Source organism: Schistocerca gregaria, chromosome 1 (genome assembly GCF_023897955.1).
Source record: "Schistocerca gregaria isolate iqSchGreg1 chromosome 1, iqSchGreg1.2, whole genome shotgun sequence".
Classification (NCBI taxonomy): Eukaryota; Metazoa; Arthropoda; class Insecta; order Orthoptera; family Acrididae; genus Schistocerca; species Schistocerca gregaria.
Genome location: NC_064920.1, coordinates 153,841,641 through 153,867,430, shown reverse-complemented (window position 1 = coordinate 153,867,430; position 25,790 = coordinate 153,841,641). Strand labels below are relative to the sequence as shown.

The window sequence follows — 25,790 nt, the reverse complement described above, 5'->3', positions numbered from 1 at the left end:
AGCGCAGAATATTCTCGAGTTCATCCTACAGTATCGCAACACACTCTACCGAGCATCCGGAAGGTCTTAATTGGATGTAGCAGCGAGCTAGGAGCTGGTTTACTCACGTCGCTTGAGGTGTGGTTCGCTGATGTCTCTCACTATACGATACAGTCAATTACGATGATTTAGTATCTCGAAAGAGCAGTAAAATTACACGAGAAAACGTGATCCCATCAGCATTTTAGCTCTTCTCCCAAAGTGGCATAACAAATGTCGTTATTTAAGTACAACGAATGGTATAATATTCCCTCGTGACATGGTTTTGTGATCCTTAAGCAGTTTCAGAAATGTGGACTTGATTGCTGCCCATATAGCTAATCAGATGTGATGGTCAAGCAGTGAAGGACTGAGGATACGATACATTCAGATCAACGGTTATCCAGGCTTGTGCCGGAGATGAACAAAATATGCCTGCCAACGACAGCGACTGCGCCCTCTTCCCCTTAGAACACCACGATAACAATGTAGCAGTCATCAGACACAGTTCACATGAAAATCATCGTTGATGTTCAGTCCACACTCCAAACCCGTTCATGACTTATGAATGGTTTGGTTCGTCGCGCCTAGATGTGTCTGCCACTGTGTATCTTTCCATCGTCTGCCTTCTTATAAGTTCGCCACATTACTACGTCTCTCAGTAAAATTAAAACTATTCTGCAAATAACGTAATGTGCACTAAAACACCCTTAGGTTAATATAGATCTACGTAGTATCTGTAGTTGCGCTACTGAAAATATTATAATGTGTGAAAGAAGAAGATTTTCTTATTATTGCTCAGTCAGTCTGTAAAAACTAATGCGTTGGCTACTTTTCTCGACCATTGCTTCGATCTTTTCTATTCATGCCCATTAATACAATCGGAATGCCTCAAGGAAGATTAGCTCAGGCTATACTGTGAAATAAAAAAATGGATACAGCTATAAAACAAAGACAATACGAATGTAAATACACCACGAAATCTAATTTTCATCATACCGTCAAATACTTCATATTTCCTGAAGTGGCATCTTATTTTACATCGTAGTTTTTCTCTTTTTTATGTTGTTTTGGGATATCCAGTACATATTTTCATTTCCTAATGTCTTGGTTTCTTGCAGAACTGCTATTTCTGACGTAGACTGCTTGCAGGCGAAGTACTTTGAAAACAGTGAGAAGACTCTGTCCGATGACAGAGAAGGCATTCGACAGGCGGCAAGAAAGAATTGTGAGGTAAGCTGATCTGCATTCTGTGTAATATATCCTATCACCAGAAGTCTTAGAATCCTCACTGCTGCTCATTCCAAAGACACGAAACGTGAAATTTATACGACTACAGTCTTTAATCTTTTTCTCTGATATATGATACACTGAACGCGAATTTGTTCCTATTGTCCCTGTAGCATGTTGAACAGAAATTGGTGGGGTTATGAACGAACTGATACGTCTGGCAATCAGGCAACGTACGCTGTACCTCATCCCACAGGCAAGCGACGTGGTTGTTAAGACAATGGACTCACTTTCGGAAGCGACCAGGTCTTAAATTCTCGACTGCCTACCCAACTTTAGGTTTTACGTTATTTACCTATACCGCTTAAGGCAAACATCGTGATGGTTCCTTCGAAAAGGACATGCGCATTTTCCTCCTACATACTAAGAGTTTGTGCTTCCTCTCAAATGACATCGCTATCACCAGGGCGTTTGTCCCTAATCTTCCTTGAATGTTCTGTTAGTCAGAGATTGGGACTTCCACCAAACACACATCATTTTCTTTTGTAGAAGACAGCATTCTACTGCTACTAGGGAAAATTCTGCTTCTAGGTCGTTATCGCATTGTAAGCAGCATATTACTGTCTCTTACTTTATCACAAATACAAGCGTTTATTAAACGTTCGATTAAAACTCTGAAATTCAGTATTACTTCAGCATCAGACTTGTAGATACCATTAGTGCTATCGGTCGAATAAATGACGACCTGTCTTCAGCGTTCAGATGGGAGCAAAATCTGGACCTAAGATGAGTTTTAGTTTTTCAGCAGAAGTCAGAAAGTCCTAAATTCACCGAAAACTTCAGCTTAATAGAAACCAGTTAAGAGCTTAAACCTAACTTTGGATTATCACTTGAAATTGGCATCACGTGCTGTGCTAAGAAATACTTACTCTCGTCTCTGCATCCTCCAGAAACTTCGGTAAATATTTTCGCAAAAACAGACATAATGTCTGATGGGATAGCTCAATCACTGGTTGTACAATGTTACTTATAATCCGTTTTGATTGCAAAATGTTTTTTCACACGACCGGTTTCGGTTCCTCTAGAACCATCTTCAGATCTGAAATGACAATGATACTAATTTACTATTTCACAAATGCAAACATATTTCATCCTATCCGATCAACATCAAATGTACCAGAACGTACCTGCAATTTCGGTTCCAGGAGTAACCCGTCCACACACAGTAACCTTCACATGCTGCGTCACATTAAGCTGGTTGGCAGAATGCACGTCTCGTTACATTACATATTCACATACTGTATTAAGTAGATTTTTCTAATTTGCTTTTGTCTCTAAAATACTTAGTTAAAATCTGTAGTTGTCAAAGTTAAAATCTGTACTTGTCAAAATTAAAATACACAATACACAATAAAAATACAGTATGTGCATATGTAATGTAGCAAATGTACCAGACGCCACCTGTCGGTTAGAGTTTTATAATTAATATAAATGACGAGGATTCTGCCAACCAATTTAATGTGCCGCAACATGTGAAGGTTGCTGTGTGTAGACGGGTTACTCCTGTAACCGAAATTGCAAGTACTTTCTGGTACATTTGATGTTGATCGGATAGGATGAAATAGGTTTGCATTTGTGAAATAGTAAATTAGTATAATTGTCATTTCAGATCTGTCATTTCAGATCTGAAAATGGTTCTAGAGGAACCGCAACCGGTCGTGTGAAAAAACATTTTGAAATCAAAACGGATTATAAGTAACATTAAATGTTTCCGGACTGCTGCGATGTAATCTACGATGGAACAAATAGTGGAAACAAACTGTTAGAATTGTGAACAAATGTGTGCGCTACGTCTGCAACATCCATGTGTTTGACTATGTCAGTAGTAGTATGTCAGTTACTCGCCGTGAAATATTAAACCAAATATACTTATTATCCTACGTGATTTTTCTCCTCTTTCATTATTTATATTCCACCACTTTTGTCCTCCTACGCCATTGTTTTTTACGCTGTTCGCCGCTATGACCTATAAACTGAATAAACCTGATTGTAAATCATATGTATAATGTTACTCTTCACAAAATAACGTAAACTGTGTTGTTCTGATATAACTACACTAACGGAAAAAAAATTCCAACGCCATAAAATAATTAATGTAGAGTATTGAAATTTCGGAAATACGTTTGTCTAGGTGACATATTTAAGTGATAAACATTGCAAGATCACAGGCAAATATAAATGCGAGATAAGTCAGAATGCTGATTGTAAGCATGCAAACGTGCATGCATTGTATTGTACAGATGCCATAGGTTAGTTTGTGGGATGACAACACACGCATGTTGCACTTTGGCGGCCAATATACGGACGGTTAATGCTCTTTGTGGGTGACGCTGGAACTGTCCTCAGATGGTGTCCCATGTGTTCTCGACTGGAGGCAGATCTGGAGATTGAGCAGGCCAAGGCAACATGTCGAAGCTCCGAACGGGAATGTTGTGTTACAACAGAGGCATGTGGGCAAGCGTTATCCTGTTGTAGCCGCGCCGGATTAGCCGAGAGGTCTGGAGCGCTGCAGTCCTGGAATGTGCGGCTGGTCCCGGTGGAGGTTCGAGTCCTCCCTCGGGCATGGGTGTGTGTGTTTGTCTTTAGGATCATTTAGGTTAAGTAGTGTGTAACCTTAGGGTCTGATGACCTTAGCAGTTAAGATTCACAGGATTTCACACACATTTGAACATCCTGTTGTAAAACACCCCTGGACTGCTGTTCACAAATGGCAGCACAAAGGTCGAATCACTAGACTGACGTAAAAATTTGCAGTCAGGGTGCATGAGATAACAATGAGAGTACTTCTGCTGTCCATTATAATTATCAGGGCTGTTATGCCGTGGTCGGTTGATGAATTCTGTGTCAATGTCCAACGTTTCGTCTTAGACTGCGGGAGACATCTTCAAGGGGGTCCGTAGCTCGATGGAAGGTCCAACAAACGCACTGGCTCGCTACTAACTGACTGTCAGTCAGTAGCGAGGCAGTAGCTCGATGGAAGGTCCAACACACGCACTGGCTCGCTACTAACTGACTGTCAGTCAGTAGCGAGGCAGTGGGTGTCTTGGACCTTCCAGCGAGCTACGGACCCCCTTGAAGATGTCTCCCGCAGTCGGAGACGAAACATTAGGAATTGACACAGAATTCATCAACCGACCACGGCACGTCAGCCCGGATAATTATAACTGACATGATATTTCCGGCCGTGAAAGTCTACATTTTAGTATCAGTACTTCTGTTGCCAGGCCGGCGGGAGTAGCCGTGCGGTTCTAGGCGCTTCAGCCCGGAACCGAGCGACCGCTACGGTCGCAAGTACAAAACCTGCCTCGGGCATGGATGTGTGTGATGTCCTTAGGTTAGTTAGATTTAATTAGTTCTAAGTTCTAGGCGACTGATGACCTCAGAAGTTAAGTCGCATAGTGCTCAGAGCCATTTGAACCATATTTCTGCTGTCAAACGAAATCGTGCCCTGGACAATAGGTCCAGGTGTAGGGCCAGATGTCTAGCACGCAGACTGGTTGGGTACACGTCCTCAACAGGCCGCCTTCTAACCAACACACGTCCGAAGCTCGTGGTACCGCGGTCGCGTTCTCGCTTCCCGAGCACGGGATCCAGGGTTAGATTCCCGGCGGGGTCCAGGATTTTCACCTGCCTCGAGACGACTCTTTGTGTTGTCCTCACCATTTCATCATCATTCATCCTCGTGGCAATATTTCCCTGAGAGAAGGTTGGGAATTTGTCCGGGCGCTCATAGCCGCGCAGTAGAGCGCCTCACAATCCAAACATCTTCATCATCTACGCAACACACAACCATCACTGGCATCGAGGCAGAACCAACTTTCATCAGAAAATACAACACACCTCCACCTTGCCTTCCAACAAGCTCTCGCTTGGCAGCATTGAAGCCGGAAATTGAGGTTCTTTTGGGGTCAGTGGAATGTACACTACAGGGCGTCTGGCTCGGAGCTGTCCGTACTTGAAGCAATCTATTTGTAACAGTTCGTTGTGGCACTGTTGTACCAACCGCTACTCAAATTGTTGCTGTAGATGCAATCTGAGGTGACAGAGCAATACGACAGACACCATTTCCTGCCTACTCGATAGTGCTGTCCTTGAAGCAATCCATTTGTAACAGTTCGTTGCGGCACTGTTGTACCAACCGCTACTCAAATTGTTGCTGCAGATGCACTCTAAGGTGACAGACCAATACGACAAACACGATTTCTGCCTTCTCGATAGTGCTGTCCTTGAAGCAATCCATTTGTAACAGTTCGTTGTGGCACTGTTGTACCAACCGCTACTCAAATTGTTGCTGCAGTTGCAATCTGAGGTGACAGACCAATACGACAAACACGATTTTCTGCCTTCTCGAGAGTGCTGTCCTTGAAGCAATATATTTGTAACAGTTCGTTGCGGCACTGTTGTACCAACCACTACTCAAATTGTTGCTGCAGATGCAATCTGAGGTGACAGACCAATACGACAAACACGATTTTCTGCCTTCTCGATAGTACTGTCCTTGAAGCAATCTATTTGTAACAGTTCGTTGCGGCACTCTTGTACCAACCGCTACTCAAATTGTTGCTGCAGATGCAATCTGAGGTGACAGACCAATACGACAAACACGATTTTCTGCCTTCTTGGTAGTGCTGTCCATGAAGCAATCTATTTGTAACAGTTCGTTGTGGCACTGTTGTACCAACTGCTACTCAAATTGTTGCTGCAGATGCAATCTGAGGTGACAGACCAATACGACAAACACGATTTTCTGCCTTCTTGGTAGTGCTGTCCTTGAAGCAATCTATTTGTAACAGTTCGTTGTGGCACTGTTGTACCAACCGCTACTCAAATTGTTGCTGCAGGTGCAATCTGAGGTGACAGACCAATACGACAAAGACGATTTTCTGCCTTCTCGATAGTGCTGTCCTTGAAGCAATCCATTTGTAACAGTTTGTTGTATCGCTGTTGTACCAACCGCTACTCAAATTGTTGCTGCAGATCTAACGTGCCAGAACAATACGACAGACACCATTTTCTGCCTTCTCGGTAGTGCTGTCCTTGAAGCAATCTATTTGTAATAGTTCGTTGCGTCACTGTTGTACCAACCGCTACTCAAATTGTTGCTGCAGATGCAATCTGAGGTGACAGACCAATACGACAAACACGATTTTCTGCCTTCTCGATAGTACTGTCCTTGAAGCAATCCATTTGTAACAGTTCGTTGTGGCACTGTTGTACCAACTGCTACTCAAATTGTTGCTGCAGATGCAATCTGAGGTGACAGACCAATACGACAAACACGATTTTCTGCCTTCTTGGTAGTGCTGTCCTTGAAGCAATCTATTTGTAACAGTTCGTTGCGGCACTGTTGTACCAACCGCTACTCAAATTGTTGCTGCAGATGCAATCTGAGGTGATAGACCAATACGACAAACACGATTTTCTGCCTTTTCGATAGTGCTGTCCTTGAAGCAATCTATTTGTAACAGTTCGTTGCGGCACTGTTGTACCAACCGCTACTCAAATTGTTGCTGCAGATGCAATCTGAGGTGATAGACCAATACGACAAACACGATTTTCTGCCTTCTCGATAGTGCTGTCCTTGAAGCAATCCATTTGTAACAGTTCGTTGTGGCACTGTTGTACCAACCGCTACTCAAATTGTTTCTCCATATGCTACCTGTCGTGCTTTGGAGGCTGGAAAGTAATTTTTGGAAATTTTTCAGGAAGGGGGTGTTAGCTAACACTGTTTGATCGTTAATGATAGAGTGTGGGGTGCTGTTTTTGTGTGTGTGTACTTCTAATTCTTCTAATATATTCATAGTGGCTCCTTTTTCTGTTAGATGCAAAATTTTTAAGTTGTCCTCAATGTTTCCCACTGAATGGTTTTCTTCAGCAATATGGGCTGCAAATGCTGATTTGTTCGGAGAAAGCTGCTACAAAACTGTAACTTTTTACTGAACATATATGAAATACGTAACTGCATAACAATGAATCCCTAGGCACCAAACCTGAGTGCACAGCACAAGGTTCGTAAATAAAATTGTCCCATTCGCCCGATTGTTAACTCAAGAAACAGCCCTGCATACTTCATAAGCCGTAAATTAAAAGACCTCATTACCAAATACTATACATTTGAAAATAACTACCCCATACATAACACACATGAACTCATAAACTTAATTAAAGACATCCACGTCCCACCAACAGCTAAATTAGCATCACTAGACATAGTCAACCAGTACACGAACATCCCTGTCAAAGAGGCTATTAACATTATAAGAAACAATCTGCTTAAATATAAGAAAATTAGTGTTGCAGAGATCTGTGAACTCATATAAATACTTTCACTTATTCTAGAGCATGATTACTTTAGTTTCAACAACAAACTGTACCAACAACATGATGGTTTGGCAATGGGAAGTAGCTTAGCTGGGATATTGGCTGACATTTACATGAACCATATAGAACAAAAATTCTTCTCTGCCAACTAGCACATCTCAAACAAAATAATATACTACAGAAGATATGTTGATGATACAATACTGCTTTTGATGGTACAAGCAATGAAAAAGATACATTAGCAGCAGATCTTAGCAAAATGCACAAAAATATTAAATTCACAGTGGAACATAAAACTAATTAAAGCATTAACTTTCTTGACCTGAAAATTTGGAATAGTAACAATAAACATCAATTCAGTATTTACAGAAAACCTACCACCACATATGTTAGTATTAACAACACATCTTGCCACCCCCGCCAGCAAAAAAATGGCATATTTCAGAACCATGCTACACCGAATTAAAAAAGTAGCAATGAGTGACACAGACCAACAAACCCCCCATGAACCATGGACCTTGCCGTTGCTGGGGAGGCTTGCGTGCCTCAGCGATACAGATGGCCGTAACGTAGGTGCAACCACACGGAGGGGCATCTGTTGAGAGGCCAGGCGAACATGTGGTTCCTGAAGAGGGGCAGCAGCCTTTTCAGTAGTTGCAGGGGCAACAGTCTGGATGATTGACTGATCTGGCCTTGCAACATTAACCAAAACGGCCTTGCTGTGCTGGTACTGCGAACGGCTGAAAGCAAGGGGAAACTACAGCCGTAATTTTTCCCGAGGACATGCAGCTTTACTGTATGATTAAATGATGATGGCATCCTCTTGGGTAAAATATTCCGGAGGTAAAATAGTCCCCCATTCGGATCTCCGGGCGGGGACTGCTCAGGAGGATGTCGTTATCAGGAGAAAGAAAACTGGCGTTCTACGGATCGGAGCGTGGAATGTCAGATCCCTTAATCAGGCAGGTAGGTTAGAAAATTTAAAAAGGGAAAAAGATAGGTTAAAGTTAGATATAGTGGGAATTAGTGAAGTTCGGTGGCATGGGGAACAAGACTTTTGGTCAGGTGAGTACAGGGTTATAAATACAAAATCAAATAGGGATAATGCAGGAGTAGGTTTAATAATGAATAGAAAAGTAGGAGTGCGGGTAAGATACTACAAACAGTATAGTGAACGCATTATTGTGGCCAAGATAGACATAAATCCCATGCCTACTACAGTAGTACAAGTTTATATACCAACTAGCTCTGCAGATGACGAAGAAATTGAAGAAATGTATGATGAGATAAAAGAAATTATTCAGGTAGTGAAGGGAGACGAAAATTTAATAGTCACGGGTGACTGAAATTCGTCAGTAGGAAAAGGGAGAGAAGGAAACATAGTTGGTGATTATGGATTGGGGCTAAGAAATGAAAGAGGAAGCCGTCTGGTAGAATTTTGCACAGAGCATAACTTAATCATAGCTAACACTTGGTTCAAGAATCATAAAAGAAGGTTGTATACATGGAAGAATCCTGGAGATACTAAAAGGTATCAGATAGATTACATAATGGTAAGACAGAGATTTAGGAATCAGGTTTTAAATTGTAGGACATTTCCAGGGGCAGATGTGGACTCTGACCACAATCTATTGGTTATGACCTGTAGGTTAAAACTGAAGAAACTGGAAAAAGGTGGGAATTTAAGTACATGGGATCTGGATAAGCTGAAAGAACCAGAGGTTGTACAGAGTTTCAAGGAGAGCATAAGGGAACAATTGACAGGAATGGGGGAAAGAAAAACAGTAGAAGAAGAATGGGTAGCTCTGAGGGATGAAGTAGTGAAGGAGCAGCAGAGGATAATGTAGGTAAAAAGACGAGGGCTGCTAGAAATCCATGGGTAACAGAAGAAATATTGAATTTAATTGATGAAAGGAGAAAATATAAAAATGCATTAAATAAAGCAGGCAAAAAGGAATACAAACGTCTCAAAAATGAAATCGACAGGAAGTGCAAAATGGCTAAGCAGGGATGGCTAGAGGACAAAAGTAAGGATGTAGTAGCTTATCTCACTAGGGGTAAGATAGATACTGCCTACAGGAAAATTAAAGAGACCTTTGGAGAGAAGAGAACCACGTGTATGAATATCAAGAGCTCAGATGGCAACCCAGTTTTAAGCAAAGAAGGGAAGGCAGAAAGGTGGAAGGAGTATATAGAAGGTTTATACAAGGGCGATGTACTAGAAGACAATATTATGGAAATGGAAGAGGATGTAGATACGACGAAATGGGAGATAAGATACTGCGTGAAGAGTTTGACAGAGCATTGGAAGACCTGAGTCGAAACAAGGCCCCCGGAGTAGACAACATTCCATTAGAACTACTGACGGCCTTGGGAGACCCAGTCATGACAAAACTCTACCAGCTGGTGAGCAAGATGTATGAGACAGGCGAAATACCCTCAGACTTCAAGAAGAATATAATAATTCCAATCCCAAAGAAAGCAGGTGCTGACAGATGTGAAAATTACCGAACCATCAGTTTAATAAGTCACAGCTGCAAAATATCAACGCGAATTCTTTACAGACGAATGGAAAAACTGGTATATGCGGACCTCGGGGAGGATCAGTTTGGATTCCGTAGAAATGTTGGAACACGTGAGGCAATACTGACCTTACGACTTATTTTAGAAGAAAGATTAAGAAAAGGCAAACCTACGTTTCTAGCATTTGTAGACTTAGAGAAAGCTTTTGACAATGTTGACTGGAATATTCTATTTCAAATTCTGAAGGTAGCAGGGGTAAAATACAGGGAGCGAATGGCTATTTACAATTTGTACAGAAACCAGATGGCAGTTATTAGAGTCGAGGGGCATGAAAGGGAAGCAGTGGTTGGGAAAGGAGTGAGACAGGGTTGTAGCCTCTCCCCGATGTTATTCAATTTTTATATTGAGCAAGCAGTAAAGGAAACAAAAGAAAAATTTGGAGTAGGTATTAAAATTGATGGAGAAGAAGTAAATACTTTAAGGTTCGCCGATGACATTGTAATTCCGTCAGAGTCGGCAAAGGACTTGGAAGAGCAGTTGAACGGAATGGACAGTGTCTTGAAAGGAGGATATAAGATGAACATCATCAAAAGCAAAACAAGGATAATGGAATGTAGTCAAATTAAATCGGGTGATGCTGAGGGAATTAGATTAGGAAATGAGACACTCAAAGTAGTAAAGGGGATTTGCTTTTTAGGAAGTAAAATAACTGATGATGGTCGAAGTAGAGAGGATATAAAATGTAGACTGGCAATGGCATGGAAAGCGTTTCTGAAGAAGAGAAATTTGTTAACATCGAATATAGATTTATGTATCAGGAAGTCGTTTCTGAAAGTATTTGTTTGGAGTGTAGCCATGTATGGAAGTGAAACATGGACGATAACTAGTTTGGACAAGAAGAGAATAGAAGCTTTCGAAATGTGGTGCTACAGAAGAATGCTGAAGATAAGGTGGATAGATCACGTAACTAATGAGGAGGTATTGAATAGGATTGGGGAGAAGAGAAGTTTGTGACACAACTTGACTGGAAGAAGGGATCAGTTGGTAGGACATGTTTTGAGGCATCAAGGGATCACAAATTTAGCATTGGAGGGCAGCGTGGAGGGTAAAAATCGTAGAGGGAGACCAAGAGATGAATACACTAAGCAGATTCAGAAGGATGTAGGTTGCAGTAGGTACTGGGAGATGAAGAAGCTTGCACAGGATAGAGTAGCATGGAGAGCTGCATCAAACCAGTCTCAGGACTGAAGACATCAACAACAACAACAACAACAACATCTTGCCACCCCCGCAACCAAAAAAATGGCATATTTCAGAACTATGCTACACCGAATTAAAAAAGTACCAATGAGTGACACAGACCAACAAAATGAAATCAATATAATTAAAACAGTTGCTCATAATAATGAATATAAACCCAGAATAATAGAAAAACTCCACAACAAAATGTAGACAAAAACCACAGATCCACTTCACAGCAGTCACTTCAAGCCAAATCAGTGTGCCACTGAAGCCAAACCTAAATATGCTACTCTCCCATACATAGGCCCACGTTCATACCAAATAGCAAACTTATTTAAAAAGAAGAAAACTATCAGAATCAACTTTTCCACAAATAATAAATTACAATGAAAAGTAATCCATGATGTAAACGCCGCCAAGAGCCCCTACCGTAAAACAGGAATATACAAACTCAAATGTGATACATGCCCAAAATTCTACATTGAACAGACAGGCAGAAGTTTTGAAATTAGATACAAAGAACATATTGATGCTCTAAGACTTGGTAAGTTGAACAAATCAGCATTTGCAGCCCATATTGCTGAAGAAAACCATTCAGTGGGAAACACTGAGGACAACTTAAAATTTTTGCATCTAACAGAAAAAGGAGCCACTATAAATTTATTAGCAGAATTAGAAATACACACACACAAAAGCAGCACCCCAGACTATATCCTTAACAAACAAACAGAGTTAGTTCATACCCTTTTCCAGAAAAATTTCCAAAAATTACTTTCCAGCCTCCAAAGTAAATAATATTAATACACGTATCTGCAGATCAAGTAGCAAATTTATATGTTACTATAATTCTCATGATGCCAAATGTAATAAAATAATATACTTTTTTACCTATACAGTTCTAAATATGCATAAAAAACTTTATAATTAAATTAGTAACATCAGCTAAAAAAATTCAATGTCTCTGTACTAATGTAAAAGGCATTACAGTTTTGTAAAAGGATATATGATCCTTCCCAAACATAGGACAAGCTCTTTGTATGTATCAAAACATGTGGTGCGTGGTTGAAATGATCTCAGCGACAAATCTAAAGTGTACAGTGAGAACTATTACGTGTGCAACAACGAGGATGCAGTGGGAATGCATTTACATCGATTGGACGAACGATATGACAACAAACACTCGAAACCGACGTTTCACGTAAGTTACATGCAACGAAAATCTGTAACGCAACCATCTGTGTGTTATAATTATGTTTTATTTGTATTTTAGGACAATTAATCTATAAAAACACACCAAATGTCAGAAAGAAAGCGTGTAAACCGTCTAATGATGAATCACAACGATTCGAAACCGGTAACGGTTTCCTTTGAATAAAGGAACTCAAAGTAAATTTGTGGCTGGTTGCTGTCCTAACACCATCAACATCTGTCTTCAAACAACAGCCACGGTCTCCAACATGTCATCATATGAGAAAATTACAACTATTTAATGGTTTTTACGAGGTCATCATTTGTATTAATTTTACCACTGAAATGTGCGATATACAATCTACATTGTATAACGGGCTGGAAGATTAGTTCTGAATAAGTACATAAATAAATAAGTTACCGTATGACACCTCCGCCACATTTGGTGATATCCACCTACCCTCCTTTTGACAGAGATGTGCTGACGTTGAAAATTTCCTCCACCATCAGGATTCAAAATATTTACCTCCTGGTGGACAGTCACAACACAAGCGTGCCTTAACGACCGGCGACGTGTAAGAATTTTAGGTAAGAAATTTTGGCGCCAGGATCTATATCTAACAGCCAAATGTGTCCAAATCCTTTCAAAGTGCTTTGGTTGACATCAGGTTGAGGAAACCTGATTAGTAATTACTGAAACAACATGCATCGTAAACATGTCTGCTTTGCGAAATGAGTCAACGGAGACCCGAGAGGCGCTAGGAACTCATAGAATCGAGTATTACTTGCCACCAAGTCCAGCGTTTTAATGTGACAATAAAGTGCAAAAGTTTGGAAATAACTAAAATAGGTCATCGTCTGAGTGTTGCTATTGCCGTGATCTGCAATCTGAAGACTGGTTTTATGCAGCTCTCAATGTTAATCTATCTCGTGCAAGCCTCTTCATGTATGCATAACTACTGCAATCTAGAATGAGATTTTCACTGTGCAGCGGAGTGTGCGCTGATATGAAACTTCCTGGCAGATTAAAACTGTGTGCCCGACCAAGACTCGAACTTGGGACCTTTGCCTTTCGCGGGCAAGTGCTCTAGCGTAGAGCACTTGCCCGCGAAAGGCAAAGGTCCCGAGTTCGAATGCCCGCATCTCGTGGTCGTGCGGTAGCGTTCTCGCTTCCCACGCCCGGGTTCCCGGGTTCGATTCCCGGCGAGGACAGGGATTTTTTCTGCCTCGTGATGGCTGGGTGTTGTGTGATGTTCTTAGGTTAGTTAGATTTAAGTAGTTATAAGTTCTAGGGGACTGATGACCATAGACGTTAAGTCCCATAGTGCTCAGAGCCATTTCAACACCACACAGCCGCTATTCCACCAGATGCAAAACACTATGTTTTAATACAGCACCTCCTGGCACCCATCCACTACAACGTGACGCCAAACTGTAGTGCCAGAGGAACAAGAGTGAAAAACTTTGCAGTTCGTGGTCTTGTGGTAGCGTTCTCGCTTCCCACGCCCGGGTTCCCGGGCTCGATTCCCGGCGGGGACAGGGATTTTCTCTGCCTCGTGATGGCTGGGTGTTGTTTGATGTTCTTAGGTTAGTTATATTTAAGTAGTTCTAAGTTCTAGGGGACTGATGACCATAGATGTTAAGTCCCATAGTGCTCAGAGCCATTTGAACCATTTTTGAACCGAGTTCGAGTCTCGGTCGGGCACACAGTTTTAATCTGCCAGGAAGTTTCATACTGCAATCTACTCACAGGAATCAACCCCCGTGATAGTTGTACTAACAACATTTCTCCTCTTGTATCGGTCGCTTCTCCACAGTGTCTCATGTAGTGAGGGCATTAGCATTCCTGATTACGATTTTTCCGTCAGATGGAGCCATTACGCTCTGCGTCCGCTTTAGGGCTATTGGGCAGGAGATTAGACTATATGCCATCATGAATTTGTCTTTTGCTTGTCAACGCAAACGTATCACTAGAATAACCACACACCTCATCACGTCATCTTCACTTAATACATACGTAACACTCATACCAGGCAAAGGAAAGACGCGGAATGCACCAACAGCAACAAAACGTTTCCAATTAGGCAGGTAAACCTACTCTTGAGGGTGGACTAGCCAACAATACCAAATGATCAAAATGTTTGCGTAATGTTAAGATTGTGTGACGCTTGTTACTTAATCCTGGAAATCCTGCTTTCGCATGTACTACGCATCAACTAAAAAAAATATACCTGTCTTCCTGCAGCTTTTCATTTTTCACTGTTTTAATCTGAATACTAATACACTGTCTGTCCTACCAGGTAATTCTCAGAGCGTCCAAGGGGATCGCTTTGAAGAACATCACAGAGGTGATTGATGAGATGGTGTCAGCCTGCGTCGGCCGTAATACACAGGTTTGTACTTGAGAAAATCGGCATTTCTCAAAATCCTTTCCAAAGGCGCTAAAAGAAGTGCACAGAGCCAATGGCAAACATTCTTCCAGTTAGCTATCTGCATTAAAACTCAAGACTCTCGCAAGAGACGCCACAAAATTTGCATCAAATTATGTTTGCTCTTAACTGCTCTGGTTGTTATTTGGAAGTACCGTATTTTCAGACGTTGTTTTTAACGTATGTTCATAACCGGTAGCGTTTTCTCGGTTGTTTCTTCTGGTTTTCCAGCTAGCTATTTCACTATCGATTATGAGCGCGTGATAATATGTCAAAATTCCATAGTACAGTGCTTCCCACACTACGCGTGCCGGTGCATGCTACACCATGCTGAATAAAAAAGATAAAAAATAAAAAAATTCATTGACTTATTTTCAAGATACGAAAAGGAACATGCTGTCCTAATCGACATAATGGTGAGTACGTGTTTCAGAAAGTTACATTTCTCTTGAAGAGGAAAAAGAATGAATGTGTTCCTTGGTGAGTAACATGTCTGTAGGGATTCCAGCACACAGATCAAACAGCGTCCACTAGTAACACCTGTAGTCACGTCGCTGAAGTCGCTGCCAGTGGCAGGAAAACTAAAATCCTAAGATTTCATATGGCGGTAAATCCACAAATCCAAAATGGCGTAGGCACTAAATTCCAAAGTGCAAGATGATGATGGCCGCAAACTAACAAATTCAATATAATGGGAAAAATAAATAAACTAAAAATTAGATAAAAATCTTTGAAAGTTTCAAAATACCGGAGATGCCAGAATTATCTCACTTGCGATGGTGTCCATTATAGAGCCATGTTCGAAAGTATCCAAACCATATAGTATTTGCGCCATGTTCAAAAGTATCCAGGCGACCTGAAAATAGCACCATGTTCAAAAATCTTCAACTATCAGATACTTTTTGTCATGTTCAAAAGCATCAGAAAGCTTTGAATGTTTTGAGTCATGACCAAAAATATTCATTCAAAAAAATTATGCAAATGGTATAACTTGCCGTATTTCCACATGTAGTACACACTCTAAGACAAAAAGAAAAATAAAACGCACCACGAAGGAATTATTCTAATGGGTCGGAAATCGATAAATGTGACTCACACCTGCAGACAAAAAATGATTACAATTTCAGAAAACTTCTATGATTTATTCAAGGGAAACAGCTTCACAAACTGAGCAAGTCTATAACATGTTGGTCCACCTCTGCCCCTTATAAGGTTTGGCATTGATTGATAGGATTGTTTACAGTTGTTGGATGTCCTGATGAACATCGTGCCAAATTCTGTCAAATTGGAGCGTTAGAGCGACAAAACCGTAAACATGTTGGCAAGGTCTGCCCGTAATGCTACAAATGTTCTCAATTGGTGAGAGATCTGGAGGCCCCACTGGCAAACGTGGGGTTTGGCAAACACAAAGACAACTAACAGAAACTCTCACCATGTGCGGAAGGGCGTTGTCTTGCTGAAGTGCCACGAAGGGCAACGAATACCGTTTACAGGTATGTACGGATGCGCTGTAAGGGTGTCGTACAACCAAAGAGGCCTGGTGTGAAATTAAATGGTACCCGAAACCATCATTCCTGGTTGTCAGATCGTATAGTGGGTGATAGTCAGGTTGCTATCCTACCACTGTCCTGGACGTCTCCAGACAAGTCTTCACTGGTCATCGATCCCCGGAATCTCATTGAATGAAACAGAATTGTCTTCAGTGGTGAGACCAGGTTCCAACTGAGTTTCGATGAGCATCAAAGACATGTCTGTAAATGCCCTGTACATTGATGGGGTACCAAGTTGATTGTCACCAGTTATATGGCCTGACAACCAGGAGTAGTGGTCTGGGGTGTCATTTCATATCATAGCAGGACCCCTTTGGCTGTCGTCCGCCCTACTCTTAAGCACAGTTGTACGCCAACGATATTGTGCTCCACGTTTTGTTGTCCTTCATGGTAAGCCAATCCTGGGCTTATATTTCAGCAAGACAATTCCCGTCAGCAATGTCGAGAAATTCTCCAGCTCGTCTTTGTGACTGCCAAGCCCTACCTCGGCCAGCAAGGTCACCAGATCTTCCACAAACTGAGAACGTTTGGGACATTATGAGCAGGGCCCTCCAAACATCTTGCGATTGTGACAATGTGATACACTCTGTACGCATGGTCTAGCTGTAGCATTTCTGGTTAATAATCAAAACGTCCTATCTTTTGGGCTCGAACGCCGCCAGCTCTTGAATTTTAAATAAAAATCAACATCTGCAGCCGAAGACTTCTGGCATAAGAAGCCAACTTCATTCTACCAATGGACCTGTCAAAGAGGGCGGAGGAGCGGACAGAAGTTTAGGGCACTCTCATGCCCTTGGGATGGGAAACTGCCTCTATATGAAGAGGAATCATCAGTGATCAACGGAATGAGGATGCAGAACGATATGGAAACCACCGTATTAAAGGCACATAATGTGTATCGACAGACTTGTGGCCTGTAGCTGAAAAAGTGTCATGATGATCTCTTCATTGGCAACAGATTCCCGAATAGGCCCCATTTGGATCTCCGGGACGGACTGCCAAGGGGGGACGACCATAAGATAAATACTGAATAACCATCGGAAGGATAACATTCTATGAATCGGGTTGTGGAACATCAGAAGCTTGAACTTGGTATAGAAGCTAGATAATCTGAGAAGTGAACTGCGAAGGCTCAATCTAGATGTAGGGTGGAGGGGCAGGGGGGGGGGGGGGTGTCAGTGAAGTGGAATGGAAAGAAGACAAGGATTAGGACAGAGAGTGTGTTTCTGTGAACAGTTAGGTTGTTCTCATAATAATCGACAGCAAATCAACGCCGACAACTATATTTCAGGTATACTTGCCGATATCGCACGCTGAAGATTAACAGAGAGAGAAAGTATATGAGAATATTGAACGGTTGAACGGTTAAATCAGTACGTAAAGGGAGATGAAAATCTGGTAGTCATTGGGACTGGAATGTGGTTGTAGGGGAAGGGATAGAAGAAAGAGTTACAGGAAATATGGCCTTGGTACTAGGAGTGAGAGAGGAGAAAGACTAATTCAGTTCTGTAATATAATACACCTAGTAAAGGCGAATACTCTGTTCAAGACTCACAAGAGGAAGAAGTATACTTGCAAAAAAAGGCCGGGAGGTATGGGAAGATTTCAGTTATATTACATTATGGTGAGACAAAGATTCCAAACCAGATACTGCATTGTAAGGCGTACCCAGCAGCAGATATGGACTCAGATCACAATTGTAGTAGTGCGATGCAGGGAAGGCTGAAATTTAAGACGTTAGTCAGGTAGAATTAATACGCAAGTAAGTTGGATATGGAAGTACTAAGGAAGGAAGAGAAATGATTGGCTCTGAGCACTATGGGACTTAACTTCTGAGGTCATCAGTCCCCTAGAACTTAGAACTACTTAAACCTAACTAATCTAAGGACATCACACACACCCATGCCCGAGGCAGGATTCGAACCTGCGACCGTCGCGGTCTCGCGGTTCCAGACTGTAGCGCCTAGAACCGCTCGGCCACTCTGGCCAGGCAGACATGATTGAAGTTCTTTACGGGTGTTTATATATTGCGATAAGTAATAGCTCAATAACCAGTCCAGCTGAAGAAGAGTTGTGATTTCTAATAAGGACAATCACAGAAGTTGGAAAGAAAGACATAGGTACAAAGAAGAAAATGCGAAGAAACCATGGATAGCAGAAGAAAGACTTCAGTTGATCGATGAAAGAGGAAAGTAAAAAATTTTCAGGGGAGTTCAGCAATACAGAAACAATAGTCGCCAGCACATATGCTACCTGCCTATGTATGCACGGTTTCCACACAAGTCAACAGCTAGAATACAACAGCTGGCTGGTAAAGACGCTGCATAGGAAATGCATATAGTGATACAGGAGTCACTACATTAATTAGACCAATAATAGAATATAGCAGTATATTCTAGTAATTTGATACTGTGCCCACTTTGATACTCTGACTTGTTCTCGAAGCATAGGCAGATATATCTTCTGTCATTAATATTTAGTAGAGAAAAAGAAGTGCATACTTACCGTTACATGACGCTCGTAGCTTTTGGGGCTGAACTTCCCTCTTTGGTACCTTGAATCTTACTGTTATTTTGGGCTAAATGGTGACCACTGTTCAATTATCCTATGTGATTTATATTAATTTTATAGATCATAACCTGTTATAGTTACCATGAGGTTTGACTAATTATTCCTGGTTATATGACTGTCAGCTTGCACATTACATTTAGGCACCTGTTCAAGGCATCTTCAATTGTAAAATGCGAGGCCCCCACAATATGATAGAAGTATCTATCGTTATTGGTATCCGAATAATTAGCTACTTAATCCACGTATGAGGTCTGTATTCTCCCAGTGCAGTGTGCTCTGACTGGGCCATTTTTAGGGTTGCATTATAGAGGATACTGTCCTCGTCAGTCGGTTGTTTAGTTGGTTTCGTAGTGCATGTATCCATTAATATCTCTTCTGTAACAGGTGTTCTGTAATTTATAGCCCTTCTTCAAATGCAGGACTGTTAGGAATTTACTTAGTTCTCTTTCCTTACTTCATGTGAGTACAGTATACAATACTCTATGGTAATCATGGTTCTAATTAAAGCCATTTGTTTATTTATGTCTGTAACATACCTTATACATATTGCATCGTACTGGCTTGACAGCATATCACTATGAGGATTGCCATTTTTAATAATATATATGGTTCAAACATAAAGGTTATTTCATTCGCTCCGATTTCTGACACTGATTCTACTCCGTTTTTGAAAAAGAATAACTCTTTCTACTGTCATTTTAACCTTTTGGTGGCGTAATTAGAACGAACACTTTATCAGTGGTTTAAACACTTTTGAATGTTTCTCTTTTTTTTATCTACATAATAAAAATAACCAAGCAGCTCTGAAATCTCTTAACCCCTGCACCTAGGTCAAAGATCATTGCGGAATCCCATTAATCCATTGTGGGGCTACCGGAAAACAACATAATAAACTTGATCTGGGTCCCTGGCCACTCAGGAATAAGTGCAATGAACAAGCTGATTGACTGACCAGGACAAGAGCTACGACTATGTTTGTTGGCTTGCACTCCGTCACTAAGGGCAGCTAAATGTTCAGGGCGTCTGACTGCCAAGCTGCGGGCCTCGATTTGATTCCTGGTCAGGTTGGAATTTTCTCCGCTTGGAGAACGGGTGTTGTGTTGTCCTCATCATCATTTCATCATCATCGACACGCAGGTCGTCCAGTGAGATGTCAACTGAAAAGACTTGCAAGTCGGCGGCCATGAAAAGCATAAAACCGCAACACATTTAATCTTCTGATGCGAAGCATTCGAAATTAAAGGACACAGAATAAAGACACAGAATATTTGGCTAATCATATCTTGAAGAAATTGTGTGTAATAATGACCTGGTAAAGGGTCTCCTTTTGGCTTGCCTTACTGTAATAATGGAGAAGGAAATCATACAGTAAACAGTTTCGGTACAGGCAACAGCGGGCTAAGGCCACTGTTGCTTTGTCTCTCAGTGTAAATCAGTCCCATTTACTAATGTCACAGAGAAATGGTAATATCTCATCTAAATCAGAAACAATCAGTAAAAAAAATCTGAATCAGATGTAAACAGCTTTTTTAAACGTGACATGAAGAATAAAACAATATAGATTCTTGTGGCAGTCTCATAGACCTACTGGTCCGTAAAATACATCTACAGATACAAATGTTGGTACCTCTTCAGCCACAGAAAGGATAACATCGTTTCTGAACTGAATTGTAGGGCTATAACTGATGAGCCACAGGTAGCAAGCATATTTAATAACCCTTTCTTAAATATAGTAGAAAGTATAAAGAAAAACAGTTTAAGAGAAAAATCACAGCAGTATGTTGGGGAAAAAACTCTCATAAAATGCATTCATTTGAATGTATCACCAACTTCTCCTTCTAAAATGAAGAAAATTATATATTCTCTCAAAAATAAAAGCTGACCGGGATTTCATGGTATTTCAGATCGAGTATTATAGATTTATTCTCATATAATAAACCCTCTCTTGTCTGAAATTTGTAACACATCAACACTCAAAGTGTTTTTCCACAAAGATTGAAATATGCCTTTGCTAAACCTGTCTTTAAGAAAGATGGTAGGAGAGATGTCAGTAACTACAGACCTGACCGCTACTGACATCATTTTGAGAAAATGATGTATTTTAGAATAGTAACTCCTCTGAGCAACAACCATCTCCTCACAAAATTACATTTCGGTTTCAAAAGAGTTACTCTACTGAAAATTCCAATTACATGTTCGGTCATCAAGTTTTTACAAGCATTAAATAAAACATATGTATAGTTGGTATTTTCTGTATCATATCTAAGATCTTTAAGTGTGTGAATCAATATTCTTCTAGATATGCTGAGGGTTTGTGGGATTGATGATGTAGCCAACCAAGAGATAATGTCATATCTGACCAAAAGAATGCAGAAAGTTGTACTTAGTAATTCAACCAAGGTAGTCCAGAGGCATTATTCTAACTGGAAAACAATCACGTATGTCGATCTCTAAGCATCAATCTTAGGTCCAGTATTGTTCCCTCTATATGTAAACGATCTTTTCTGTAATATACAACAAGCGAATTTAGTTCTTTTTACACGGGACCGGTTATCTGCAAATGGTCTCACCCTCAACTCAAAAAACCCACAACATATCCAGTTTTGCACATCTAAGGGTACTACACGAGCAATAAGTATAACACAGGGTTAGAAAATAATAAATGGGATGTAAACTTAAAAATTTTGAGGTGGCCACACTGATGAGAATTTAAACATAACAAAACACATTCTGGAAATCCTAAAAATCTTAGTTCAGCCACATTTGCACTTACAGTCATTGCAAATCTTCGCTAGAGACAAATTAGTAACCTGACATATTTTGCATATTTTCATAAAGTATTCTCACATGGAATGATGTTCTGGGGTAAATTCATTGACCAAAGCGTGCTGTAGGAATGACATGTGGTGCTCACCCACGAACATCTTGTAGACATCTGCTTGTGGAGGTGCACATTTTGACTACTGCTTCACAGTACATTGATTCCCTCATGAATTTTGTTATAAATAACTTACAGCAGTTCAAAATGAACAACGATTAACATAATTACAACACCAGAAGAGAGAATGACATTCATTGCAGCACACTAAGGTTGTCTTCAACATAGAAAAAGCTGCATAATGCTGCAATCGAAATTTTTGGTTCACATACCCAGTGATTTAAAATGTCTGACAGCAAAGCAAAAATTGAAAATAAACTGAAAAAGTTTCACCTTGACCACTCCTTGAAATTCGTATGAAAATTTCTGTTATTGTAATGTGTAAAAGATGATGGGTAGGAATTACTATCTCACTCCTGCATGTCTTCTTTTTTATTCAATATAAATTAATTAATTAAACATCTAGGCAATGATCAGTATATTGGTGTATTTTCAAAATAATTTGAGATGTGTACTTATCCAGCAAACGATCCATAGAACATGAGACTAACTAATTCATCCAGTAAGAGGATATGAAGTAGAATTCAGACCGGAAACAGAAAATACCGATTCAATGGCGCTACACATCCGCAATAGTTGTACAGCATTAACGTTTTTATGTCGATTTTTAATTCGAAAAGTAGCAGTCATACTTAGTAGCAAATGGACCCTTACATTTTAGTGTTTTTCATATTTCTGTTCATTTGCTTTCATCTGATTTCAGAGAGTACACATGCCTGGTTTCATACCGACAATAATAATGACGGTAGCTGCCAACCTACCAGACTGGCTGAGAGAGATCATATCCCAGGCATGCCTGGCGATAATAAAAATAATATGGGGATAAGAAAGTTGTTGACACAACGTCCAGAGCAAGAACGTTCTGAGGTGGATGAGAAGGGCGTCCAGGCACAGGTGCAAAGAGTCCCGTCAGTAGATGCAGAAAACACCTGTCAGTGACGTTACTCGATTATGTACTCCCTATTACGTATGTGAAATACTTCTATTAATTAACAATAAAATATTTAATATAATGTTGTCTTTTATTTACTGGTATATTTCTGAAGAAAATTGTTGCCCTTCCTCAGATACACGTACCGCCGACTGATTGTGAAGAGGCCTCTTTGAAATTGGAAGTGGCATGCAAGTAGAAAATAGAAACCACTGTCACATGTGTTTTCGATTTTTACGCAGCAGAGCATTTATGAACACTCATTTAATAATCATATACTGTCAATACCTGAATTTATTTTGAAACAAATGTTCTGTACGAGCACACAAGCAAATGTTATTGTTTGGGCATGTAAGCAGCACTGATCAAAAAACTCAGGAGAAAAAAAAACTGCAGTCGAACGTAATTTTAGTAGCTCTCTGTACTGTCCTAATACTCTTGGACGTGTATCACCTCGCCTTTTCATTCGTTCTGGATTTTCCCAAGATTTCTGTTTTCATCCATTACTTTGGAGTTTCATTTGTGCACCCAAAATTTAGTATGCTTCTGCACTTCTTCATTTCAGACGCTTCGAGTTTGAGGTTGGTAAGTTTTTTCCCACTGATCACATTTGATCAAAGACTACAGTACTGTCCTATAGATCAACTGCCTCTGAAACCCTCTGTTTTTGGTCTCTGGTCGTTACAGAGAATATTTCTTTTAATGATAAATGCTTGCTTTCCAAACCTTGTCTCACGGCAACAGTCTTGTAATACATATGTCGCACGACACCCTTTCACGCATATTAATAAAAGAGATTGTGTTGTAACAAATGGTATTTTAATGAAATAGTCATTTTTATATTTCATTACCAAACACATAATTACGCATTAAACTACTTTTCACAATACAGAACATTACAATAGTATTATAAATTCAGGGACTTACGTAAGCCTGACGTGCATTACAAACCCCTGTTATGTTAGCTCGAATGTAGAACAAATTCACACCAATTTCCTGATCTACCTTCTCAGATTTCCACATTTAACTGTTTTTGTAATTACTGATTATGTGAAATGCACTTTCACAGGAATATGTTGTAGAAAACCGCAGCAAAACTATTAGTGGTCTTTTACATAGGTGAGAGTCATCTTACTGAACTGAAATACTGAAGTTGCGTATATCTGATTCTTAATACTTAGGTTTTAAAGTGCGGTTGTTCGTCAGGCCTGCCAAATCTTCGTCTTCAACAGGCTGAAGTTCACAAGCGCTGAAAAGAGCGAAAGGTTATCTTAACCAGTGTTACCTGTTTATACCTAGTGTTGGGAAATATCCATCTCTGTCACTTATACTAATTGGTCATGAGTCAATGGTTGTATTTTATTACTAACTGCACCTTTAGATATCAATGGTCAAAAATTACTTTGTTTTGTTTTTCCTCAACTATACCTCGACGTTATCTATTAAGGTTCCCATGGTGTCTGAGGCGACAAGGAGATCTACACCCAAACCTTGCAGATTAGCATTTATCTGGTTGAATACTTCAAGCAAATCAGAAAGGAAAGCTAGCTGTGTGTTACAGAGCTCGTCATTTAATGCATCCATACACTCGGTATGCATCCTTCAGCTCATACACGCGACTAAGTATGCTTCCACTGGGTAGCCAGCCAGTGGACTTCTGTATGAAGGAGACTACAGTTATCAACTGAACTACCAGAGAGTACTGGCGGCAGTAAACCTGTGAGAATGGCTCGTGAGTCCTGCCCGGTTAACTCAGCTGGTAGAGCACCTGCTTGCAAAAGGCAAAGGTCCCGAGTTCGTATCCTGCTCTGGTACACAATTGTAATCTACCAGGAAGTTTCATAACAGTGCACACTCCACTACAGAGCGAAAATTCATTCCGGGAACTCTGCTGATTCTTCTGTCTTAGAGTTTCTTTGAAACAGTCAAAACTGTTGTTGTTGTTTTTGTTGTTGTCTTCAGTCCTGAGACTGGTTTGATGCAGCTCTCCATGCTACTATATCCTGTGCAAGCTTCTTCATTTCCCAGTGCCTACTGCAACCTACATTCTTCTGAATCTGCTTAGTGTATTCATCTCTTGGTCTCCCTCTACGATTTTTACCCTCCACGCTGCCCTCCAATGCTAAATTTGTGATCCCTTGATGCTTCAAAACATGTCCTACCAACCGATCCCTTCTTCTTGTCAAGTTGTGCTCAAACTTCTCTTCCCCCCAGTCCTATTCAATACCTCTTCATTAGTTACGTGATCTATCCGCCTTATCTTCAGCATTCTTCTGTAGCACCACATTTCGAAAGCTTCTATTCTCTTCTTGTCCGAACTAGTTATCGTCCATGTTTCACTTCCATACATGGCTACACTCCAAACAAATACTTTCAGAAACGACTTCCTGATACATAAATCTATATTCGATGTTAACAAATTTCTCTTCTTCAGAAACGATTTCCTTGCCAGTCTACATTTTATATACTCTCTACATCGACCGTCATCAGTTATTTTGCTCCATAAATAGCAAAGCTCCTTTACTACTTTAAGTGTCTCATTTCCTATTCTAATTCCCCTCGGCATCACCCGACTTAATTCGACTGCATTCCATCATCCTCGTTTTGCTTTTGTTGATGTTCATCTTATAGCCTCCTTTCAAGACACTGTCCATTCCGTTAAACTGCTCTTCCATGTCCTTTGCCATCTCTGACAGAATTACAATGTTATCGGCGAACCTCAAAGTTTTTACTTCTTCTCCATCAATTTTAATACCTACTGCGAATTTTTCTTTTGTTTCCTTTACTGC

General features: G+C 40.5%; 1 protein-coding gene across 2 annotated transcripts in view; it reads left to right on the top strand.

The window, feature by feature from the left end:
• The window catches only part of LOC126335234 (estradiol 17-beta-dehydrogenase 2-like), a 111,770-nt gene extending 88,687 nt beyond the window's left edge, over positions 1-23,083 (top strand). For both annotated transcript variants that reach the window (XM_049998284.1, XM_049998278.1), the window contains exons 6-8: positions 1,140-1,251; positions 14,883-14,975; positions 22,774-23,083. In XM_049998284.1, coding sequence (XP_049854241.1) covers positions 1,140-1,251; positions 14,883-14,975; positions 22,774-22,896 — 328 coding nt within the window. In that variant the 3' untranslated portion in view covers positions 22,897-23,083. The remainder of the gene's footprint in view (positions 1-1,139; positions 1,252-14,882; positions 14,976-22,773) is intronic.
• The last annotated feature ends 2,707 nt before the right edge of the window (positions 23,084-25,790 follow it).